This window comes from Diadema setosum, chromosome 3 (genome assembly GCF_964275005.1).
Source record: "Diadema setosum chromosome 3, eeDiaSeto1, whole genome shotgun sequence".
Taxonomy (NCBI): Eukaryota; Metazoa; Echinodermata; class Echinoidea; order Diadematoida; family Diadematidae; genus Diadema; species Diadema setosum.
In genome coordinates this window covers 31,796,318-31,822,408 of record NC_092687.1, presented here as the reverse complement: position 1 = coordinate 31,822,408, position 26,091 = coordinate 31,796,318, and the positions used below count along the sequence as shown (strand labels likewise).

Sequence of the window (26,091 nt, the reverse complement as noted above, 5' to 3'; positions counted from 1 at the left end):
TCTATGCATTGCCTGAAGATATATTATTGAAACATAGTGCATACGTGTACAAATAAAGAAAGATTCTCCAAAGAGAGTTAAAGGTCAAAGGGGAAGTCAAAATGTTAATTTTTCTTTGTTATACTACACATCTCGCAAATTGTTCGTGGTATCCTTATGCAAATTATGTTTTTTTTTTTTTATTATTCACAAACCCACTCTAGAATAGGCACACACTCCAAGATAGGTATAGCACTTCCGTACGGGAACCTGGATATATGTGTAGTATTAAAGTTTATGGGCATTACAGAATCCAATATATAACGGGTTAACAACATCGCACTATATTTTGGCTTTGGACAGCGCAGATGAAAAAAGGAACAACCAATATCAGCGCTATAATATCAATACGAATCCATCATCTTGGGCACAATTCTAATTCATTGTCAATAGTCGTATTCTATGAGCAAACACTCTTATTTTTCTCGTTGAACTTTGGACCATATTCTTCGACAAATCTGCAGTGTCATGGGTATGCTGTGTGTGTGCCACTCATAGCAAGCACTCGAAGAGACAGACCGAGCAACGCCCATGTACATGCCAGACTGCCTCCAACTCTTATTCGATTTACACTCATGTGTGTCATCCGTGGATAAGAGCCAAGCATTTCAGTGTCCTAAACCGAAGATCAAGGAGTCTGAAAAGAGGGCTAATTCTACAGATTCACGGCAGATAGGACTTTCTGCAGACACATTATACGAGAGGTCTTAGACAACCAGTGTTTCAGGTTAGCATAAACCACTCAGAGCAAACATCCATGTGCATGGCTACGGGAGACTCGCTGAATGGAAAGTCTACAGGACACAGAAAATCACTCTTAAATTGACGTTAGCAGGTGATATGAAATTTTACCAAGATGTAGACAGTAGTGCTTGAATTCGTTGAATGAAATTATGTTTATTTGTGCTCTGCATCTCAGTTAAGAAAGCTTTGGGAGAAAGATTAGAGTTTCTTCTATCAATACCGGTTTTCTTTCTGTATGGAAAATGCGTGTATGAAAAATATAATTTGTTCCCCCTCCCCATGTAGTGTCCGCTTATACTGCTATAAAACGCCAGAATTACCTACTTTTCAGTTCATTTCCCGACTCCCCCGCCAAAAAAAAAAAATAATAATAATGAAAACTAATATGTGGGCAATGTGATGTATGGAGACTTCAGAATTTTGTAGAGAATGGGTTAATGGTGACAGTAGGGTTCCCTCTTGCTTTATTACATTCGGTAACTGAAAATTTCGCTGTCATACCTCTTCCCCTCTCCCCCTCTGTCACCTTTTTTAAAAATGTCTATTTATCTTTCCCTCCTTACTCACTACCAGCTCCCTTTAAAGGTCCAGTTTACCTTTGGGAGCAGTGATATAAAAACTGTTCAAGATATCACATTTGATGCATATGTGTAGGTCTGTTGTATCACAAAACATACCATATAAAATTTTCACAATAAAGCCTAAAATATGATGAAATATCACTATTTTTTCTCACTAAACCATAACTGTATATGGTTTAGTCTGGAAGCATTCTTATTATAACTATCGTTCACATTTTTTTTTTTTTGTATTTAATAATACTTACATCGATTATACGGATTCAATTTTTTACAGTGGTTGTTTCTATCCCAAACCCACATTTAAGAACTATCTAAAAGCATTAATGCTGGGTTTTTGTTTCATCTGCAAATGGTAAAGTATGCCTTTAACTTGTGAAATGTTCTAATGTATCTCGTCTGTTTCGATTATCTTTGAAGGATCAGCAACAATGTCATCGTCTCCTACAATGGTCCAATTAGTGCAGCAATGTACTAAGGACCTCAAGGACTATTACCGTGTGGAACGACGTCACGTCGCAGTGGATGCACCTAACTTCAGCGATCACGTTGATTTGGATGAAATCTACACAGATTTGGCTCTGATAGACCAATATGGCGAGACGATAACGTACGAGGATCTGTTGTCCAATTCTAGGAGGCTTTCAAATCGCATTCTGATCCATGGTGAGGGAGGTGTTGGTAAAACAACTCTTTGCTCCAAGATCGCCTGGGACTGGTGTCAGGGAAGGATTCTCCAGGATCTGGACATGGTGATCATAATTCCTCTCCGAGATGTTACTGACGGCATGAGTCTCGGTGGCATCGTGAAACGCTATCTCTCTGATTCAAATGCAGCAACCGAAATCCAGATAGACAACTATATCGCAAAGAATCCGAGTAAAATTTTACTTGTATTTGATGGTTTTGACGAATTCAAGGGCGAAATGGAACAAAAGAGCAGCAGTGAAATCATTCGCATTCTAAACATAGAGCAATACAAAACATGCAAGGTGATTGCGACTTCACGGCCGTGGAGAAGAGATGAACTTGAAATGCCGAATTGTCTTCTCCAACCTTACACGTTTATCAGCGTCCATGGATTTAACGAGGAGAATTTGACAACTTATATAAAAAAATACTTTAGAATCAAACGAAAGGACACTCTTACAGAAAACTTTATAAGTTTCATGAAAGAGAACGATATCGTCTGGTCGAACATGGCTCCGTTTCCTATTTACTGTTCTATGCTTTGCCTCCTGTGGAGCGACTCCAGTGAAGAAAAACGAAAAGAAATACGAGAAATGCAAACGGTCTCTGAGCTTTTGGGAGAAATGATTTCTTTCCTGAAAGGACACTACACATCAAAAGAGACATATAAGGCTGATGAGCATTTCAGGAAAGCTGGCAGGGCGATCCAAGACATTGGTGAGATAGCGCTGAACGGTTTACTTCATAGGGATCTTTCATTTCCCGAAGAACAATTCAAAGAGTGTCAAGATGCAATGGAAACATGCTGCAGAGTGGGAGTTTTGACAACGGAAAAGAAGGCAATCAAGGGGCCGCGTCGGAGCGATGTCGACACTCCGTCGTTAATTGCGTCAAGGGTGTCGTTTCCCCGCCAATTGTTCCAAGAATATGTTGCAGGGATATATGTAGAACATGTGTACGCCGATGATCCTGTCAAGTACAACCAGCTGAAGCAAACACTTCTAAATCGACACAAAGAGTTCCGCTACCTGCTCTACTTCGCCTCTGCCTTTCGGAAAGAAGTGGGTCTTGATATCATCAATGGCTTGACTAAGTGTGCTGCGCAGGATTTCTGCGTTGACGTTGCGTTCGAATGCCATACTGGAGAGGCCGCTAAAGCACTGGGAGAACGATGGGAAGAATTCAGCGTAAAAAAGAAATTTTATATCTCAGAACATACAAATACAGGGGTTGTGTTCATAGTGCACAACAACCAGGTGGTAAGTGACACTGCTTGTACACAGTAAGTATAGTAGGAATCATGCACAGATGAAGTGATACAGCAGGGAATCAAATTTCTTAGACTGTGTGAAATGGTAACTCAACTTTTAGTTTCTATCTTAATGTTCCTCTGTGAGTGCTTTGGAGCAAAATCTTTGAAAGCATTTACCCTAAATAGTTATGCCATCTGAAGTGATTACACGGTCTGTCATTGCTAGGTGATCCGAGAGGAAAACTTCCGTGCTGTCCGGCAAATTCATTTTAAATGGTTTGGAATGTCTTCCTAACATTATACTTTTGTGAGATGAGATAACCTGGGATATAATGGTAAACGAACGTCCGTTTGTCGTCTGTCTTGTAGATACAAATCGAATATCGTGATGTAATGTGTCTTTTTTTTTTTCTTATTCCACGGAGGTCTTAAAAATCTGACTGATGCAAGCAATGGCTTGCCATGACAGAACAAAAGTGACATACTAAATAAGAGAAGTGCAATTGTTTCGCACACCAAAAAAGTCAGACCCATTTTCGACAGCTTCTATCATGTAATTTTAATTCTATTACGTTTCCAACAAAAATGTATTGCTTTGGCGAAAGGATGCAAGTGACCTTTTTTTGTGGATATTGAATTTTTCATTGATTTGGCATATTTGAGGCATGTCATATTCAACTGAAAAATCAAAAGGTTACAATTTTGGCCCATTTCTGAGATATTCGGGTGGCAAAAGAAACCAAGTGCAACCAAATTGCATGAAATATGGCAAAACCAAGCATGCTATGTCATAATGAGTTTCTATGGGAATATCAAAATTCTTCGAATTGTCATAAATGCATCACTATATCACTCGCACAAATATAAGCTATAATGCTATATTTCTCTTCACAAATTCCTATGTTGAACGGCCTACCCAAAAACATATATTGCTCATTTGTAGCATATTTACTCGATGCCACTTGTTTCCTTTTGCCAAAGAAGGGCAAAAAAGTACAATTGGTATGCTATTTGCATAATACAAGCGAAATCATAGTGTCAATTTATCATCTCCAGGCATGTCACGTACAGGCCCTTCTTTTACTACATTTCAGGGGTCAACATATGAAGAGTTTGTTTGCAAAAACCGATAAGTCCATTTTTGAAGATTTTGAAGTACGGTTTCTGTCATAAAGTACAAAATAATACCTTTTAAATGATATATTGGTCATTACATATAAAGGTATATTTTTGAAGTTATGGTCAAAAGAAGCAAACATTTTCTTATTATTCCCTATATCTTTCTTGACCTTTTATCGCAAATATCTCCATTTGACAAATATGGACTTATCGGTTTTTGCAAACAAACTCTTCATATAATGTTCAGGGATCATATCCATTACCATAAACTTGGAGTTATTCAGTACAAGCAAAAATCAATAATGTCTTCCTTCTGATTTTTTTTCCCAGTGTGACGTCTACAGTTGTGTGGGCTTTCACATATTACGTTGTATTTCCTCTTTCCCGGGCAATAAAACGACATGACCGGACACGTTCAGCGTTTCCCATTTTAATCGACCACTATGACTATAGCATAACGTACACTCTATCAACCAATGTTTGCTCCCATTAGCGATCATTATCAATTGACCATCCCAACTTCGGAAGGATTATGTCACGTGACCTGGCAGAGGGAATGTGTTCCAGCCGTGTGCTGCGGAAAGTAAATATAAGCTACTCACGATTTCACGCGGATTTCTACAAGATCCTTGCAGACAGCGCATCAACATGCCAGGTAAGATCTTCCACGATTAGTGTTCCATAATTCGTGCATTATGACGCATGGGTTTGTTTGTTTTTTGTTTGTTTTTTGTTTTTTTCACTCTCTCTTTCTCTCACTTTTCCTTCCATCACATGAGTTTTATAATCATAGGCCTTCCGAATCGAAATGTCAGCATCTCCACTGCTCCCAACACACTCGTAGCACAAGCAATAACAACGTTCTATTAACTCTGTATGTGCCACGTTCGCAAGCTCAACTCTGTCGTAATTCTGCCATAACTCTGCCATTATAAAAGTTTACATATTCTGCTCAAATGCACAAACCCGACCTAAAAGCGTTTCAAACAATTGCATTCCCGTCACATGTACATGTAGCCTGCATTAGGTGTTTGATTATCAAGCGGTGTTCTCTACTTGATTTGAGAATTGATTCTATGATTCTGTTTAATACTGTTTCGTGTGAAAGAGTCATGCCTTTACAACATTGTAGCTACTGGTCAGTTGAAATACAAACAGTCTTGAAGTTGTCATACATTAAAAGACGAAAGTAACATGTCAAAACAAATCTTGTCATTTCTCTCCAACTTCGTTCATGCCATGTCCAGGGTAACAGAAATCTTAAAATAAGAAATAAGGTTATACAGACTTCATACAAATCATGTTTCCCAAAGCATGAGTACCTTGCTGCCTCAGAATAGTGTAGCATACAGGGGGACGTTACCGCACATCAATCTATAGCAACACGCCTGAGAGTCCTTGAATTATTATACTATTGTATTATAGGCGATACATGCCTCCTGCATCATCGTCATACATGTAACTCATACTTCCCTCTTCTAATAGGTCCCACTAGCATCGTAAAAGTTAAACTATCATAGAAAGAGAAGGAGAGAGAGAGAGAGAGAGATACGAAAAAAGACTTTTGTGCTGCTCTTGGATAAGTCTAGTTCTGGAGGGTCCAGAGTTGCGCAGTTCTCGTTATCGCGTCCTCACTCAGCCTACCGCGTATAGTCGGCGAAAAAAAAAGAATCGATGAAAAGGGTCCAGAATTGGACTACTCTTGGATGTGCCTGTGGCAATCACGCGGATGTGCCGACTTCAGTGCTTGTGATTTATCTTATACACGTATTGTGCGTTCATGTTATTATGTTGAAACACATTTATTTTTATATTTTGTGACTTTTGTGATGCGCCTTGAACAAGGCTAATACCAATAAAGAGGTCCGCAGCAAGTTATCGCTCTCAGATCAAGACATGGCTTCCCAATCGTGGTCTTTTTGCAACGTTGTTGTGATGGTTTGGGTGCGATCTGCCAGGAATGGAGCGGAACATTTGATTGTCATGATGTGGTGATTGGGTTGAGTCGTGACAAATTGGGACCTTGTCCGGGAAAATGAACAGACAAGCCGTTTTCTTTCGCATGTTCCATGCGGATTGTGGTGAGGACTCTCACGTCTGGTTGTACACGTGTGCTGTAAGTACGTAGTGTATAGCGTCGATGGTGTATAGGCTCATGTCGTATCGGGCCTATGTACCTGCTTGCATGTAGGTTCTGTTAGGCCACATGCGTTTTGGTGAAGACTCTCACGTTTGGTTGTGCACGTTGTGTATAACATTTATGCTGCGTAGGCTTTGGCAGTCATTGACTGTGTTTGTAGTTTTCAGACTACATTTTGTGTGAAGGCCTAGTGCAGATTTTGGTGAGGATTCTCACGTTTTGGACGTTTGTCGTTTTTGCATGAAGGTCTTCTGTAGACCGATTTGGGTGAGGATTCTCACGTTCAGTTGTGTGCGTATATAGTGCATAGCGTGGGTATTGCGCATTGGGCTCGCACGTGTTTTGTAGTCGCAGACGGTCGGTCTAGCGCGTCGTGTGTAGGGCTAGTGCAGTTTGTGAGTGTGCGTATGCTGGATGTGTATGTGTGGGGGCTTGCGTACACATTGGCTACGGGTCACGCCGAATTTTCTGGAAGATTAGCCTCGGTTAAAGGCTTTGATATATTTTCCTTAGTTTGCACAATCGTGCTATGTGGTCGTTTGTAGTGAGTGTGTATACTCATTCTATGTCCTTAGATCACATGCTAATGTGATGCCGTGGTGTTCTGATTGTATGCCTGATTCGAAGGCTTAGGGATTTTGATGTTTTCTGCTTATCGTAGAAAATTTTTGCCTGTTCTGCGCGTGTGACTGGGTTCATGCATACATGTGTACTCATATGCAGTGCATTTCTTTTGTTAAGGCTTTGTAGTTTTGTGAGGATTTGTGACTTCTTGCAAGTTTTGATTTTGATATTCCCACAATGGCTGATGTCGTGCAGAGCTTTGTTGATGAACCCACTCAGGAAGGTTTTAATAACCTGAGGAAGGCAGAACTGGTGGAAGTTGCTCGAATTTTAGAAATCCCGATCAAAACATCGGATCGAAAAGCAGAGATCAAGGACACAATTTCGGAGTTTTTTACCAATACTGGTATTTGGCCTGCCTCTTTGTCAGAGGATGAAGCAGGGACAGATGATGGTGAAATTATCACACCTTTGGTAACCCCTGCAGAAAGTGAATTGAAGAAAATTGAGATCCAGCTTCGGATGAAGCAGCTGGAAGTCGAGGCAAAGAAAATAGAACTCGAAATCAAGTCAATCGATGCAAAATCGAATGAACCTTCTTCCAGCAGTTCAGCAAAGTCATCAAAATTTGATGCATTAAGGCAATCTCAGTTGGTGCCGAAATTTCGTGAAGACCGGGTAGAAGAGTTTTTCCAGCACTTTGAAAAAGTGGCTGTGAGTTTAGAATGGCCCAAGGAAGTGTGGCCGACATTGATACAGAGCTCGCTGGTAGGGAAGGCCCAAGAGGTCTATGCGTCTCTCACTATCCAAGAGTGTTCTGACTATGAGAATTTGAAGAGTTCCGTGTTAAGGGCGTACGAGTTGGTGCCGGAAGCCCACAGGCAACTGTTTCGGAATTATAGGAGAAGGGATGATCAGACATTCGTTGATTTTGTGCAACACAAGCAGACCCATTTTGAAGGGGTACTGGTAGGTTCCCCTCAGTGAAAGAGCGAAAGAACTGTCTGCATTCGTGACTCCTGACGGATTCTTCCAATACAAAGTGATGCCGTTCGGGATGAAGAACGCGCCCGCTACATTCCAGAGACTCATCAACACCGTCACGTCTGGCTTGGTGGGATGCGAGGCGTATCTCGACGACATCATAGTGTACAGCCATACATGGGAGGACCACCTTCTGAGAGTCAGAGCACTGTTTGACCGCTTGACCAGTGCCAACCTTACGGTGAACTTGAGGAAATGTGAGTTCGCCCGAGCAAAAGTCGTGTTCCTGGGTCATATTGTGGGACATGGTTCCGTCAAGCCTGTTGAAGCAAAGGTGGAGACGATCCTGAACTTTCCCCGCCCACAGAGTAAGCGAGAGCTGAGACGATTTCTGGGCATGACTGGCTACTATCGGAAGTTCTGCCATAATTTCGCTGATGCTGCAACACCGCTCACCAACATGTTGCGGAAAGATTCGCAGTTCGAGTGGTCAGATGACTGTCAAGTTGCTTTCAACCGGCTGAAGGCAATGCTAGCGAGTTCTCCGGTTCTTGCAGCGCCGAACTTCGACAAGCAGTTCATTCTTATGGTGGACGCGAGTGACACAGGAGGAGGAGGAGCCCTGATGCAGAAGGACGACAACGGAGTTGACCATCCCGTCGCGTACATGTCCAGAAAATTCAACAAACATCAGCGACGGTACTCCACTGTCGAGAAGGAGACGTTAGCGCTCGTCATGGCTCTTCGTCATTTTGACGTGTACCTGAACACTACAAAGTATCCAGTGCTGGTGTACACAGACCACAATCCGCTTGTGTTCCTGTCGCGAATGAGGAACAAAAATGGACGCCTAACCAGATGGGCGCTAGTGCTACAGGAGTACAACCTCGTGATACAGCACGTACGTGGAAAAGACAATGTCATTGCAGACGCTTTGTCCCGTGGATAAGATAGAAGTACGCATATTTCCACGGATAGGACAAAAGGACACAGATGTGCTTATTATCCATAGATAATAAGACTGGTAATGACTTGGAAACATGAACAATACGAGATAAAAGAAATGTGTTTCCATGCATTTGTAAGAAAATTATATTTCTCATGTTGAAGAAAGAGTGTTATTGATTGCTTTGAAATGATGACACAAACATTGTGTACACTGCTTTAATTTATTTTTTTTGTTCTTGTCTGCAGGGAAAAAGACAGCATGTTTTCCAAATGGTCATGATTTTTGCACCAAAACAGGGCAAAATCATTTCAAGTGATATAGCATGAGTTTTGCTATGTTTTATGCTTTATATGGTGAAGAAAGGGGTTTTCAGTAATACAGCATATTTTGATACAGGGTATAATGTAGACATTGTATTAATTGGAACTGCAAATTAAGTTGCATTGCTGTTTGCAAAAAGCACACACAAGCACACAAAAGCTGTTGTTGCATTTTTTTTCAAATGCTTAATCTGCAAGAGTTGGAATTTGTGGCATCACAGAATTGACCAATTATACACATTTTCCATAGCATAGATATCGACTGAGTGAAATTATGACACTATGATATTCATAATGTTGTGAATGTGTAAGGTTCATGAGACCATACAGGTGTACAGACATAACCAGGTTATATTCATGTGATATCTTGTTTCAGAAACAGAGAGAGTATAACAGGTGTTCATAATTGCATTGTTTTGCTATACGCTAGTCACTGTACATGCATTTATTGTCTTGAGGAACAAAGCTTTACAGTATTTGAACAGAAGTGTCAAGAAATTAGAAATGTAGAGATGTTTGTCAGACCAAACAGTTGAGCTGAACGCGTTGTTATGTCAGTTTTCATCAAAGGTCAGATTGCTACAAGCTCACCATGTAAAAATGGTTACTAAGTATAGTGAATGGAAGATTACTTCTGTTATTGGTGACATAATACAACAACAAAACCGTATAAAGTTCAGTATTCAACCTGCATGATTGTCAGTGTATGCAGGTTAATCAGTGATATGTGTAGCGGTTTTTCTCAAGCATATGCACATCAAGCTAAGAGAGAAGTTTGATATGTCCATACTTATGGTATATTGTTTCATGATACAATTACAGTGTATTTTGTTCTGAACCAGCAGCATTTCTTAGATTTCGACTAGGTGTTGAAATGTTTGGCCATTTGATACTCATAAGCATTTCAGGAAAGCTAAAGAGAATACATGTTTCATGATTTATGACCAAGCAGAAAAAAAAAAGAAGAAAAGAAAACAAGGAATGTTGTGGTTGTAAAGTTTTGCGCGTATACGCACATGCTTGTTCCGAGCAGGTAGTGGATCTATATTTAGACTTAGCCTACGCTCAAGAAAGGTTTTGATAAGGCTCATTAAGTCTGAGCTTGTTTATGTGAAGAATCCACTTTAGTGTATGAACACACAACTGTGCATTTTTATGTATCGTGTTTCGGAACATGTTTGTAACGACTGTTTGCAGTTTGACTGGAAAGTTCTTCCATAACTTCCCGTCTTAAGGGGGGAGATGTGATGCGCCTTGAACAAGGCTAATACCAATAAAGAGGTCCGCAGCAAGTTATCGCTCTCAGATCAAGACATGGCTTCCCAATCGTGGTCTTTTTGCAACGTTGTTGTGATGGTTTGGGTGCGATCTGCCAGGAATGGAGCGGAACATTTGATTGTCATGATGTGGTGATTGGGTTGAGTCGTGACACTTTGACTGTGTTATTGTTTTTTTTTTTTTTCACAGATTCAAGATCTGAGTTTGTTCATTTATACCTGGAATGACGGCCGACAAGATCAATCCCCGATAGGGGGTGACATGGCCCAATGGGTGTGTAAGATGCCCAGTCTGTCAACTTTCAGATTGACATGCAACAACGTGGACCTCAATTTCTTCAAAACAGTCGCCGCCGAAGCATCATTCTGTCAGGTATGTCACAAGAAGTCTTAGTATGATCCGTTGCACAATCGTTTCAAAGAAACAAGTAATATGTTTTGTTTAATTGTAGTTCATTTATTAGGTATCCACACAAATCATACAGTATTGTGTTTTACAGCATCAGTGAATGACAATGTAAAGTGACACATAAATAATAAGTTACAAGTTCAGTAAATACAAAAGCGTTTACATAACACAATATCATTTGAAATTATTCTCAAGGGTACGTTCATGACGGATTAATGAAATTGTGTCTGGAGGGGCCTACATAGAAACAAATACTTAAGGAGTAGGTTTCCCTATAAAGAAAATCCACACAGCACTCACACACACGCACTCTGCACGCACACAAGTACACCTTGACAAGCATCATAGAGACATAAATGCACATGCTAGAGGAAAGAATAATAAAGAAAAAGAATGAATCAATACCATGTTTTGACCTGTTCTACAATCATGCCAAATAATGATATTAATACCTATAATTTCAAATCATCTGCTGTTAAAATCAAATTAATTCATATTGCAAGTTGTATCACGAAAATGTTGCGAAAGAAGTTTTTTTTTTTTTTTTTTTTTTTTTGGGGGGGGGGGCTTACATTTAAATGTATACCAATCGGGAGTTCGTCGTGATTCACTATCAAAAAAAAAATCCATAATTTTGGGCCATTGTAAATAAAAGTATTCTGTAATAGGGCCTATTCGTAATTTAGTTTTCAGTATACGAAACATACCACTCTGTCGTGTAGGGTATCTATGTATTTCTGTATTTTTCTTGAATAAAAACTCCAAACTTCAGGCAAATCACAATTATTCAAATCATACATCACGATCCTAAGTTCATTGAATACAAATCACCTATCTTTAAAATTTTTCTTAAAAAGCGGATAAGCATGTGTGTATAAATTAATCCATAGGGGGAACTTACTTTTTGTTTAGTGTTTAGATCAGCAAATGAAATAAAAGTCAAAAGTTTAGAAGAACATGTTTGTCATTGATATAACAAAGGAAAGTAAGGGCCCTTAATAACTATCCTTGAGGAACACCGCATGATATATTTTTTTAAAGACGATTCATTATTATTTGAATAAACCTATTGCTGCCTACCAGACGGGTAACTTCTGAACCACTCCAAGGCCTTCACACGTACCCCGTAATAATTTAATTTGTAGAGAAGAATTTCGTAGTTAATCGTGTCGAAGGCCTTGGAGCAGTCCAGAAGCACAGCCATAATATGTTCATGATTATCCATTCCGGAAGCATTGTGTTGTTGTTGTTGTTTCAGTGAAATAATATAGCATTGCATGAAAAGTTTAGTGTTTTTCACCAAAACCAAATTGCGTTTAAAGAAATATATTTTTTTTTCTTAATGAAATCAACTCGTTTTTTCTTTTTTTTTTTAGTATTTGAGAAAAAAAAATATATAAAGATATTGGCCTATTATTTAAGAAAATTAAAGGATGTCCCCCCCCCAAAAAAAAAAAAAAAAAAAAAAAATCGGTATAATCTTTGCTATTTTAATTATTGAGGGTGCGATACCACTATCAATTGACAAATTAAAAATGTATACCAAAGGACAAATTATTTCCAAAGCAACATCTTTTAATATATTATTCGAAATATTTTCAAAACCAAAACTACTTTTACTTTCACTGGCTTTATCATATTTTAAAACTTAATTTTCATTTGTGGTGTTAAAAACAACGATTCAGAGATGGAATTATGGAGAAAAGTGTAAAATGAATTTGAAGGGGAGCAATTTATTTCTGCAAATCAGAACCTATATTCACAAAATAATTATTAGATTCCTCAGCTATAATTTGATGATTTTTTTTTTTAATTACAATACCTATTTTCGGTTCCCTAATAATCTGGGAATTCTCCGTATTAAAAGCGTTATCAATCCCTCTCCATGTTGCTTTAATATTTTCATAACATTTATCAAATTGCTTAATAAAATAGTCTTTCTTTTTCAAACGTGAAACTCTCATCAAGATATGTTTATATTCAACATAATAAAGTCTTATTAGAATCAATATGATTCTTTTTATTCTATGAAATAACATTTCTTTTATTCACACAAGATTTTCAACAAGAACTTATTTAACCATAGGGACTTTTTATCATCATTCTTTTTCTTCAAAAAAACTGAATCATCATGTCAAGAATTGCACAAATCTAGAAAATTATTAAAAGAATTATTCACTTCATCTTCATTAAAGACGTTACTCCAATCTGCAGACGCTAGTTTGGCTTTAAACAAAACAATGTTTAAACTTGTAAAATTATTCTTATTTAAACACTTGTTATTTGAAAATATAAAAAAAGAGTCTGAAAATCGACCAAAACAGTCAGAGTCAATGTCTACAATAACAAACAAAGAAGCTGGAGAAGGCAGTGTAATGTATTACGCAGGAAAATTAGGGACATATAGGTAATGGTTAATCATGAAAAGTTCATTCACAGATTAAATGATAGAGAGATATGTGTAACGATTCGAATTTTTCGGATACAGATTATTCCAATTTCAGTTGTTGGGCACAGGTTAAGCCACACATGCAATGCCTGCCTGAAGAGAGACTTTAACTGTTTAAACAGTACCTCTCTAGTAATTTAAATCGCCTACGATGGGAAATAGCAGGGACGTTTTGCCGAATTATTTTACACGCCGAGGCGCATTTTATTTACTTATTAATGCCATTATTATTATTATTATTATTATTATTATCATGATAAACTCGTTATTATTTTTCTTCTTGGGCACTTCTATTGCCAAAAAGTCCAAACACCAACTGGTGAACAAGTCGATGAAAGATTTCATAGGAAAAATTCAATTTCACTTATCAGGGGCGTTCTAGCCTTAAGCCAATGCGGTCTGGGTTTATATCCCCTGTGTCTGTGATTTGAGAATAACTGCGATACAGCAACGGGCACGGCCGGAGGGGCAGCAGGGACGGCTGCAGGCCCCGCTGACGCTACTCGGTCTAGCGATTACTGCTAATGTGTTGTTGTTGTTATTATTATTTGAATTTATATGGCGTTTATCATTCTCCTAGGAATAATTACGCCAAATCTGTATTCATAAATCACTTTACATATCAAATTTTACCCTTTATGTGATCTTGCATCACAAATCTAACAACAAGTCGCAAGACAATGATATTCAGTGAAGAAAACTCTAAGCTTCAAAATGATGCTAAATTTAGTTCAAATGGACTGCATTAACTGAATCTAAATACTGAAAAGAAAACACACACTCTGGAAAAGTTTGAACTGAGAAAAGAGGTTCTGAAGTACACGGTCCATTCAAGCGCTTAATCTTTACCAAGCCGACAACAGTGCTAGCTGTGTGATGAGATGGGCAAAATACAGGATATAACAAATCTAGCAACAAGAATGAAGAAGTTATTTAATTAAGCTGAAATTAAGCATGCTTTGTAAACTAATTATGTCCATAATTAATGCCAAATATCATAGCAGTAGCATTATCCTTATAGACGTTATTAGATTCGAAAGTGAAGAGTACAGAAGGATTTCAAGAAATGAAAGGGGCATCTTAAAGACATTGCTGATCATTCTTCCCCCCCCAAAAAAAAAAAAAAGGTTCTAGAAAAACTGCTGAAAACACATTTTCCGATTCATGCTATGATCCCAAATTTAAGAATAATGTAGAAAAAGGATAGCTCTTTTAGAAAATCTGAAAAAAAACAACTGAAGATTGACTCGGTTGACCCAATTCACCTGTTTTGAGTCCTCATGTCAAATTAAGGGGTGCGACTTTTTGTTCGTTTTCTCATGTATTTTCCCATATTATTTTCATTTTTATTAAAGATAATTCAACACATAATATATAATAAATGGATTTATCTCACTGGCCACGGTTGAAGCTGCCCAATCGACGATCGCTTAAAAGATCGTATAAGCTGCCCAAGCGACGATAACGCACGCTGCTTTTAATAGTCTATTTTCAGACACCGCTGAGAGGCGAGCAGCGAACGAGGCCTTGTTCAAAGGCTAGGGGCGCTCGGACCCTGCTCCGACAAAATGCGACATGTATTTGGCGCTACTCGCCTTATGCGCTGATGTACACAAAACATAGAGTACTCTCGCTCTGTAATTAGAGCTTATGGGAGTTTGAAATAAAAAGAGTAACGGAGAAATACAATGGAAAATCCTGCAACAATCTCGTGAAAATGAATATTTGTATAATTACATTGTATGTTACAAGTCTTCATTTGCCCCTACGATGCTTCAGCAACAAAGTCGTTTTTTATCTTTTTTTTTTCTTGAAAGTGCCAAGTCACTTTTTTCTTTTCCGTTGTTTTTTTCTTTAGCAAAATATGAGGAGTTTGTTTGCAAAAACCGATAAGTCCATATTTGTCAAAGGAAGATATTTGCGATCACAGGTCAAGAAAAATAAAGAGAATAATGAGAAAACTGTTGCTTCTTTTGACCATAACTTCAAAATGTACCTTTATATGTAGTGAAGAATATAACATTTAAAAGGTGTTATTTAGTACTTTATGACAGACAACGTACTTTAAATTCTTCAAAAATGGACTTATCGGTTTTTGCGAACAAACTCTTCGTAATTATGTTAAGTATATTAAGAGTTTTAGAAGTAGATTTATAATTGGTGTTGTATTATATTCGTATTACATAATAGGTAGAGCTTCATCGACGTCAAGCTCTGCTGATGATGACGGTCCCTTGTATTGATTTCTCCTTTGTTCATAAATATAGTATGCCTTAATAATAATACTGTTTTGATTCATATGCCGTTACAAACTTATGTTGTTATGAACATGACATTTCTTGTATTGATTTGTATGTTAAATTCTCCTTTTTGCATACTCTGTATCACTTTGTTTTCATTTGCTATTGTATTTGGAGGAAGAAAGTGCAGAAACAAACCAACCCAACTGACCAAGCCACTATTGCGGGAGAGAGGAAAATATTGGTGGTACAACAACATCATGTCACACGTTCTGACAACACACAATTCATCACCACCATATCACACTATATAATTAAAACAACAAAACCTTATACTTCCCTTGACCAAAGCGCCATCATCCCTACAAGTCTCGAACCATCCTCTCCTCCTTCAACGGGGGCCAAAGAGGCCACACCCATTTCTCACAAATGCACATTCATGGCAACACATTCAATCAGCCTTTATGTATCCTAGTTAATAATGTTTATGCCATATTTCCGTTTGTTTGCTCTTTTTCTATCCAGATACAAGACCTGAATTTGGTTTTAGTTGGCAGCTGGGATGATAGTTCTCAACATCAGTCCTCGGTGGGAGGTTACTTTGCAAAGTGGGTATCCAATATGTCAAGTCTTTTGAGATTCAGCCTGACTTGTTGCAATCTTGACTGCGATTTCCTCTCAGAAGCCATCGCCTCAGCCTCATCATGCCAGGTACCGATTGCTGATACTTGTGACTACGTACGAATTACTTTTTGTTTTTCGCGGTGCTTATATGTCTGAATGTTTTTTTTTATTATGTTTATTCCAGTCACTCCATGTGAGTACCGACGACCCCTCGGTAAACATTGTGTTTTCTTTTTCGCCAACAAAGAGAGAAAAAAAAAAATCAAAGAAAAGATTAATACAGTTCTTCATTCGCGCACTTGACCTCAGCCTGTTTCCACATAGCATGATTGTGTGCGTTTGGAAGTAAACAAGAAGAAAACATGCAAACATGCATAACGTCGAGGATGAGATCTATAATTTGGAGCCACATGTTGCACCGTCGATTTCTTTACTGAGTTTCTCAATCGTATTGCGATAGCGTACAAGGGTACCACTACGAGAAGGTGTAAAAGCGAAAAGTGAAGAGAGATCCCGCAATAATCATGTGACAATAACATTTGAATGTAATATTTGTATGAATACGTTACGAAATTGTTTGTGCCTTCACGCTTTTGCATCAACGTTGTTTTTGTTCACAGACATTTTATCAACAGGATTATATCTACATTAGAGTATATTGGTCATGTTTGCGCCATATTTTGGTTTGTTAAGTTCTTTTTTGTTTCTTTTCCTTTTCTCCAGATACAAGATCTGGAGCTGGCTTTCGACAGCTGGGATGGCGGTTCTGAACATCAATCCTCGATGGGGGCTGAATTAGCCCAATGGGTATCAACTATGCCAAGTCTTCAAAGCTTCAATCTGAATTGCCTCTATCTGGATGGTGGTCAACAATTCCTCGCAGCAGCAGTCGCCTCAGCATCATCATGTCAGGTACGTCCTATTAGACTAGGTGTGGTTTGAATTCCATCAGGCGACTAAATTAATGCACATGTGTTTCACCAAAATGTGTGTTATGTTTATTTCCGTTAGTGCAAGTATACGCGGCGACCCTCACTGAGTACCTGTTGCACACTGTAGCAGTAGTTACTCATTCACACTTCAGCTTAAGACTGTTGTCACAAAACAGTGCTTGCTCACCAGCTTTTATTTTCATTTTTCTTTGTACCATATTACACCTCTGACAGTATTTATCTTACACATAAACACTTATGGGCTCTGCAGTGTCTATAGAGTTATACACTCCATACTTGTATTAATAAGGAATTATAATGATCTCAAAATACCTAACAAATCACAGTTGATAAAGATGAAGGTATAGTGCCCTCACATAAGTATGCGTGATTTGGTGCTGGAAAAAGCACGACAAAATAAATAAAAAGGAAAAAAAGCCGCATAGATTTTGCATAGCATAAGTGAACTTACTGAGCAAGTTGTCATGTAATTGAATTGTGGTTCTGCGTGTCTGGAATATATGAGCCACGGATGCATTCTTTCATGGTCTTTGTAGTATTATTGAATATACTACCTCGACCATCTGAAGCAAACCTTTTAACCATGGATTGTGTGGTTAAAAGGTTTGCTTCAGATGGTTGAGGGATGGCATCTGCAAACACACACACACACACACACACACACTTGATGAACGGGACGAAGAGCTGCTCCAAAGATTGAACATTCATTATGGGCAGAAAGAGAGAGAGAGAGAGAGAGAGAAGCAGATCAAAAGACAGGGAGAGCAAGTTCGAGAAATCATTAAAAAAAAATCGATATTAAGACATCTTTTGATTTAAAGGGATCGTTTCTTTTTTTTGGGGGGGGGGGAGATAATGAGAAACCTCTACTGAAATATTAAAGAGCATGTAATTTTATGAGGACTTCAACGTTTATTTGATGAAAATTGGTTTTTGAAATGGCAGAGGTACCTAAAAAAAGAGCGATTCTGATAAATTGTGGGACCCACACTTTATTACGATCGCTTTGTTTTACTTGATTTGTAGATGTTTCAGTTATTCCAAACCTGATTTTTATCCAAAAAAAAAAAAAAAAAAACTTTTAGTTCCTCGTAAAATGGTAGGCTCTGTGATAAATCATTAATCTCGCAAAAAGGAAGAAGCCAAATTCTTATCTCCACCAATACTTTACAATCTTTTTACCCTTTAAGGAAAAGCTTGTTGTTATTTCCATGTCCATGAATGCATGGAATTGTTTCACGGCATATTTCACGGTGTTTTCACGGATACTGGAATCTAAGTGCATTTACATGCAAATATTATTTTGTTCTGTCCATTTATATATTTGTTTGTTTGTTTGTTTTGATAAGATTTTTCTATTGACATTCAGGTAAATGTGTTCTATAAATTTTGTAATTTGGCCGGTACATTACTTGATTGGTGGGTATTTCTGCAGATACAAAATTTGACGCTGACCTTTCAAGTCTGGTGCACCAATGCTGGACATGCGTCCTCTGCGAGCAAAGATTTGGCCCGTTGGGTGTGTACTTTGCCTCGTCTTTCGACCTTCAGTGTACAATACTTGCTTCACGAGGATTTCTTCATCACAGCAATGGCGTTTGCGGAGTCCTGTCAGGTGCGTAACATCTAACTGTGCCCCGTGAATATGTTTCATTTGTAAGATATAATCGGCATCAAATATTTTGATAATATGACGTGTTATTATTATCATTATCATTCGTGCATGATTTGTTGTTTTTTAAGTGCTGCCGAGACAAGGAGCATAATCACTCCCAACTATACCCATCTGATATAAGGCCAGAGCTTTAAACATACCTAAAAGCACATACACATTTCATGTTTTGCGATCAAAATAGTGAACATTTTTTTATCGACATCAGGTTTTGCTTAAATAAAATTTATCACAATCCTGATGGTTCCAGAGTCATTGAGAAACAAAAGCATAAAAATTTGTTTTTTTTTTTTTTTTTTCAAAGGAACTGCTTGAATGTATCAATTCGTCGGCGGTCACCCGAACAGCTATATATGCAATCTTCAAATAAGAATGACATTTCAAGATAATCGCGTTTGAAATTTACCTCTTTTTTATGATCGTGATTTCTACACTTTTATGTCTGGCATTACCATTCTTGCAACATGTAAGAGTTTGATTCTTACTCTAATGTGTGTTGTATCCATTGAATCGTATTGTTAGGAATTATTTCAAAAATCGCGAGAGATCTACACTTACATTCTTTTTTTTTTTTCGGTTTGCAAAGACCGTTGCCATTTACCATGTTACGACAAATTTATTGACCGCGCGCACTGTACTTGCGGTCAACGAACAGCCGTATATCAAAAGATCACGCACAAAGTCAATGCGCCCGATATACGACCACGGTTTGTTGACTGCACGCATTACGTTCGCGGTCATTCGAACCGTCGTATTATATAAGACCCCATTTACAGTGCGAGGCTCGGCCGAGGCGAGGCTCGGCCGAGGCTCGGCCGCGGCTCGGCCGCACCTTCATTTCAGTGTAAACGCGCAAAAGGCCAAATGCGAGGCCAATTTTTGCTTCAGGATATTAACTCCCTCAACGTCGAAAACTAGTATAGTTTAAGGTGTTTCGTCCTGCAAAGGATTTTTTTTTTTTTTCCTTCGGCAAAGGCCTTTACCCGAACGGCGAATTCGTCGCCATGGAATTCAGTTGGCAAAGGATCTGAAAACCAGACAATACCAAATTGCGTTTGTTTACAAGCAGAGCGCCACTACGACAAAGTATTGAAATGTTTGAATCAAAAGCGCGGCCGAGCCCGGCTGTGTAAACGGAAAAAACTGCGGGGCTCGTCCCCGCAATTGGGGCTGGAATCGGCCGCGGCTCGGCCCAGCCCCGCACTGTAAACGGGGTCTAGGACGTGAATCATCCTAAATGATCAGCACTAAATGTCAGCACTAAATGTAATATCTTAACCCTACCTATCTGTAATAACAACTCTAAATGTAATACATTTTAACCAGGGCCGGCGGAGGGGGGGGGGGGTACTTCCATGTTTGAAAAGGTAAGAAGCACAAAAAAAAAAGAAAAAAAAGAAAAGATAAGAATGTGTGTGTGTGGGGGGGGGGGGGTCTTCAGCGCAAAAACATAACCTTACCGCGTTCACACTTAAAGATCTCCAGGGGCGTCACCAGCTTTTTTTTCAAGGGGGTGCGTTTTGACCCTATAACGAGATTTTTTTTTTTTTTTTTTTGGACAGACATTTGGAATATAGAAATGCTCTCAATCCCTGGACTTTTACTGTTGTTGAGGAAAACCAAGCGGGGAAAGGGCACCGGCGTAGCTAGGATTTCATCTTTTACAGTACAAAAACTACCATTTGGAGCTATATTTTTTCGCTTTGGAAATAAAGGGGGAGGGCGCACCGGGCGCAACTGCCGGCAATTACTGGCAGCAACATCAGGAGAAAGGCATAACAATTACATGCGAGCGAGCGAAGAGAGCGAGCTTGAAAATTTTACATTTTACAGTCCAAAAACTGCCGTTCTTAGCCATATTTTTTCGCTTTGGAAATCAAGGGAGGGGGGCGCACCGGGCAGAACTGCTGGCAATTACTGGCAGCAACATCAGGTGAATTGCATAACGATTAAAGTAATGCGAGCGAGCTTGAAAATTTTACATTTTACAGTCCAAAAACTGCAGTTCTTAGCCATATTTTTCGCTTTGGAAATTAAGGGGGTAGGGGTGGGGCGCATGCCACCGGGCGCAAATGCTGGCAATTATTGATGGCAGCAACATCAGGTGAATTGCATGACGATTCAATGCGAGCGAGCGAAGAGAGCGAGCTTGAAGATTTGACATTTTACAGTAGAAAAACTGTCGTTTGTAGCTATATTTTTTCGCTTTGGAAATTAAGGGGGGGGGGCGCACCGGGCGCAACTGCAGACAATTACTGGCAGTAACATCAGAGGAATTGCATAAAGATTAAATGCAAGCGAGCGAAGAGAGCAAGCTTGAAAATTTTACATTTTTATACGGTCCAAAAACTGCCGTTCTTAGCCATATTTTTTTTTTTTTTTTTTTTGCTTTGAAAACTAAGGAAGGGGGCGCACCGGGCGCAGCTGCTGGCAATTACTGGCAGCAACATCAGGTGAATTGCATAACGATTAAATGCAAGCGAGCGAAGAGAGCGAGCTTGAAAATTTTACATTTTACAGTCCAAAAACTGCTGTTCTTAGCTATATTTTTTCGCTTTGGAAATTAGGGGGGGGGGTTGAGCGCATGCCACAGGGCGCAACTGCTGGCAATTATTGGCAGCAACATCAGGTGAATTGCATGACGATTCAATGCGAGCGAGCGAAGAGAGCGAGCTTGAAGATTTTGACATTTTACAGTAGAAAAACTGCCGTTTGTAGCTATATTTTTTCGCTTTGGAAATCAAGGGGGGGGGGCGCACCGGGCGGAACTGTTGGCAATTACTGGCAGCAACATCAGGTGAATTGCATAACGATTAAATGCCAGCGAGCGAAGAGAGCGAGCTTGAAAATTTTACATTTTACAATCCAAAAACTGCCGTTCTTAGCCATATCTTTTCGCTTTGGAAATTAAGGAAGGGGCGCACCGGGCGGAACTGCTGGCAATTACTGGCAGCAACATCAGATGAATTGCATAACGATTAAATGCGAGCGAGCTTGAAAATTTTGCATTTTACAGTCCAAAAACTGCAGTTCTTAGCCATATTTTTTCGCTTTGGAAATTAGGGGGGGTTGAGCGCATGACACAGGGCGCAACTGCTGGCAGTTATTGGCAGCAACATCAGGTGAATTGCATAACGATTCAATGCGAGCGAGCGAAGAGAGCGAGCTTGAAAATTTGACATTTTACAGTAGAAAAACTGTCGTTTGTAGCTATATTTTTTCGCTATGGAAATTAAGGGGGGGGGGGCGCACCGGGCGCAACTGCAGACAATTACTGGCAGTAACATCAGGGGAATTGCATAAAGATTAAATGCAAGCGAGCGAAGAGAGCAAGCTTGAAAATTTTACATTTTACGGTCCAAAAACTGCCGTTCTTAGCCATATTTTTTTTTTTTTTTTTTTGCTTTGAAAACTAAGGAAGGGGGCGCACCAGGCGCAACTGCTGGCAATTACTGGCAGCAACATCAGGTGAATTGCATAACGATTAAATGCAAGCGAGCGAAGAGAGCGAGCTTGAAAATTTTACATTTTACAGTCCAAAAACTGCTGTTCTTAGCCATATTTTTTCGCTTTGGAAATTAGGGGGGGGGGTTGAGCGCATGCCACAGGGCGCAACTGCTGGCAATTATTGGCAGCAACATCAGGTGAATTGCATGACGATTCAATGCGAGCGAGCGAAGAGAGCGAGCTTGAAGATTTTGACATTTTACAGTAGAAAAACTGCCGTTTGTAGCTATATTTTTTCGCTTTGGAAATCAAGGGGGGGGGGGGGCGCACCGGGCGGAACTGCTGGCAATTACTGGCAGCAACATCAGGTGAATTGCATAACGATTAAATGCCAGCGAGCGAAGAGAGCGAGCTTGAAAATTTTACATTTTACAATCCAAAAACTGCCGTTCTTAGCCATATCTTTTCGCTTTGGAAATTAAGGGAGGGGCGCACCGAGCGGAACTGCTGGCAATTACTGGCAGCAACATCAGATGAATTGCATAACGATTAAATGCGAGCGAGCTTGAAAATTTTGCATTTTACAGTCCAAAAACTGCAGTTCTTAGCCATATTTTTTCGCTTTGGAAATTAGGGGGGGTTGAGCGCATGACACAGGGCGCAACTGCTGGCAGTTATTGGCAGCAACATCAGGTGAATTGCATAACGATTAAATGCGAGCGAGCTTGAAAATTTTGCATTTTACAGTCCAAAAACTGCAGTTCTTAGCCATATTTTTTCGCTTTGGAAATTAGGGGGGGGGGGGGTTGAACGCATGACACCGGGCGCAACTGCAGACAATTACTGGCAGTAACATCAGGGGAATTGCATAAAGATTAAATGCGAGCGAGCTTGAAAATTTTGACATTTTACAGTCGCCAAACTGCCGTTTGAATCTATATCTTTTTTTGCTTAAATACGAGCGAGCGGAGCGAGCGAGCTTGAAAACTGTGACCTTTTACAGTCCAAAAACTGCCGTTTGCAGCTATATTTTTTTGCAGCAAGGGGGGGGGGGCGCACCGGGTGGAACTGCCGGCAATTACTGGCAGCAACTTCAGGAAAATGGCATTACGAATAAATGCAAGCGAGCTTGAAAAATTTGACATTTTATAGTCCAAAAACTGCCGTTTGTAGCTCTACTTTTTCGCTTTGGAAATTAAGAGGGGGTGGGGGGGGGGGGGAGGTGACCAAGCGAGGTGGCGTCGAAGTGACCAAGTATGGGAAGGATGTCCAAAATCTATCTATATAGTCAATACTGTATAGAATACACTTGTACTAGTAGATATCAGTGCTGCTAGAACCAGGGGTGCGAATTGCTTTTGCCCACGATATTCTTTTTTTTTTTTTTGTCCCCGATGCAAAATTTCAAAATAAAAATAAATGGATATAAATAATAATCATTTAGTGTCCGGCGTTGAGTTCGCTCGCAGACTGAAGTTTTTTTTTTGTTTTGTTTTGTTTTTTTTTTTTTTTTTTAGGGTCTGAAGGGGGGTGCGTTCGCACCCAACGCACCCCCCCCCCCCCCCCTGGTGACGCCCATGATCTCTATTTATTTGTTTATTAATACCACTTGCGTACTTGCGGGATGAATACAAGTGGGGGGGGGGGTGGGGTAAAGTGTTGACTGTATAATGTAATGCGTGTCAACCCTTAGTGTTATTACCATTAATTGTATTTAAATCAAACTCGTTCGATCATAATTAGACTCGTGGCGTGAAAAGAGACCATGGTAACAAATCAACCAATTCTTCTCATCTCTCGCAGTGCCAATTTCAGTCAGACGATCGGCGGCAATCACTGACACACCACAGAGTATTAAAGAAACCTTTCCTACTTTACTGCTTTAAAACACCGTACGTCCTGCGCTTCTCCTGGTCCATGCTTACTATACTAATAATTATCATGTCGTGTTCATCTTTGCGACGATTGATTCATAGTTATATTTATGATGGAGAGTCATGTCTCTTTCAATGTCCGGATGGGTTTCATTGCACAAAGAAAAATATGAAAATCCATGGCGGGGAGAGAGCAAAAATAATTAAGTGTGCTTGAAAATGTGTAGGCCTATATTTGTTTGGTTTTTCTTTTATATTTCCTTCAGATCCGCGAATTTTCGATAGAGCTCACCGAAGGTTGGTCAGGAGCAACAATAGCAGCAGGAGGCTTTGCTAAATTTTTGTGCTGTATGCCCCATCTTCAACGCGCCCGTATCAAATGCAAAAACCTGCCTCGGACATTCTTCACAATATTTGTTTTAGAGACCTCAAGCTGTAAAGTAAGTGTCTTATGATGTGTTTAGTGTCGGTTGAAAAATGGGGGAAATAATTATCATAGAAAAATAATGACTGTCTCTGTGTGCAATGGACATAATGTTTCATGAAGTGAATGGATCAAACATTTCACGAATGGAAAACATTCATTTTTTTTTTGTATAACGCCTAAAATAGATCCTTGTCATTTGATGCTTTATTGAGATCTAGAAACATGAGAATCTCAGATCACGAGAGTGCTCACTGAGCGCTTTACTCTAGCGCGCAGGCTGTCCCAAACACACACGCTCGTCAGCCCAAGCGTTTAATCCGCGTAGTGTTCCGGACTCTCAGCGAGAGTGCAATGGAGCAAATCACATGGATTCAAAACTGCACGGTAAATGGAGCCACAATTGCACGGATGATGACGTGAACATGAAATGGGCCGAATGACCAATGTCAAAAAAAAAAAAAAAAAAATCAATTGACGAGGATCTCTTCAGGTGTTATATAATTCACACCCGATATGCGGGAGTATAATTCTGAAGTCATAGCGGTTTTTGCGGCCGCAACAGTTTGTGACATCTGCGACCCTTCCCAAGAAACAGATAAAGGGTAATCTGAAGAGATTGTCCCCATTTTCTCTAGTTTGCAATAATGATGGATATATAGATTTATATATAATTATATTTACTATGTTTACTTTGTGTATTTTGTATGCTAATCCGTGTTAGACATTGCTTAATCGAATTTTTAGGTTATAGGGTTTTGTCAAATTAAATGCGTTGATCATGAAAACGATGTCTTTTTTGTACAGTTTCAATAATTATTACTGTTGTTCGCCAGTATTTAGCTACACTTTTTGCTCTTTTGTATTTCAATATTCTCTGGGATTTGTTATTTCCTGTCCACTAAGGTTCACACTTTCTAATTCTTTGACCAGCGTCTTTGAATATTTGAGAATTAATTTCCGGCACTCTTACCGTCTCCGTTCACTTTGTACACGTTTTAGATTGAGGACATTATCGTCAATGATAAGCCGCTGACCACCTTCCTCCGTGGCAAGTAAAGATGTACGACGCAAGTATGTACATTATTCTTAAGCATCTGGATTTTCCTTTAATCTACTGAATGTGACACACATTCGGTATCAGATGGTTTAGTGCACAAGAAAAGTATGCCTTTAATTTTAATCATCCGTACGTTTAGTCTTCAAGATGTGTGTACATCCCCATTGGCAGATATTAATGGGAACAAAATAAATGAGTCATGTCCATTTCTATAGTGCGCTGTATGAAGTAGTTTAAAAACTATACTTGATTATCTCTACCTATTGCAACTTTGGTATGAGCA

The 26,091-nt window shown here is 39.3% G+C and overlaps 1 protein-coding gene across 1 annotated transcript; it reads left to right on the top strand.

Moving 5' to 3' along the window:
• The first annotated feature begins 1,792 nt into the window (after positions 1–1,792).
• LOC140226497 (uncharacterized) lies at positions 1,793–25,807 on the top strand. Its single transcript, XM_072306959.1, has 8 exons — positions 1,793–3,310; positions 4,916–5,077; positions 10,847–11,029; positions 16,280–16,465; positions 17,102–17,290; positions 18,767–18,946; positions 24,591–24,764; positions 25,751–25,807. The coding sequence occupies exons 1-8, from the start codon at positions 1,793–1,795 to the stop codon at positions 25,805–25,807; spliced, it is 2,649 nt and encodes an 882-aa protein (XP_072163060.1).
• The last annotated feature ends 284 nt before the right edge of the window (positions 25,808–26,091 follow it).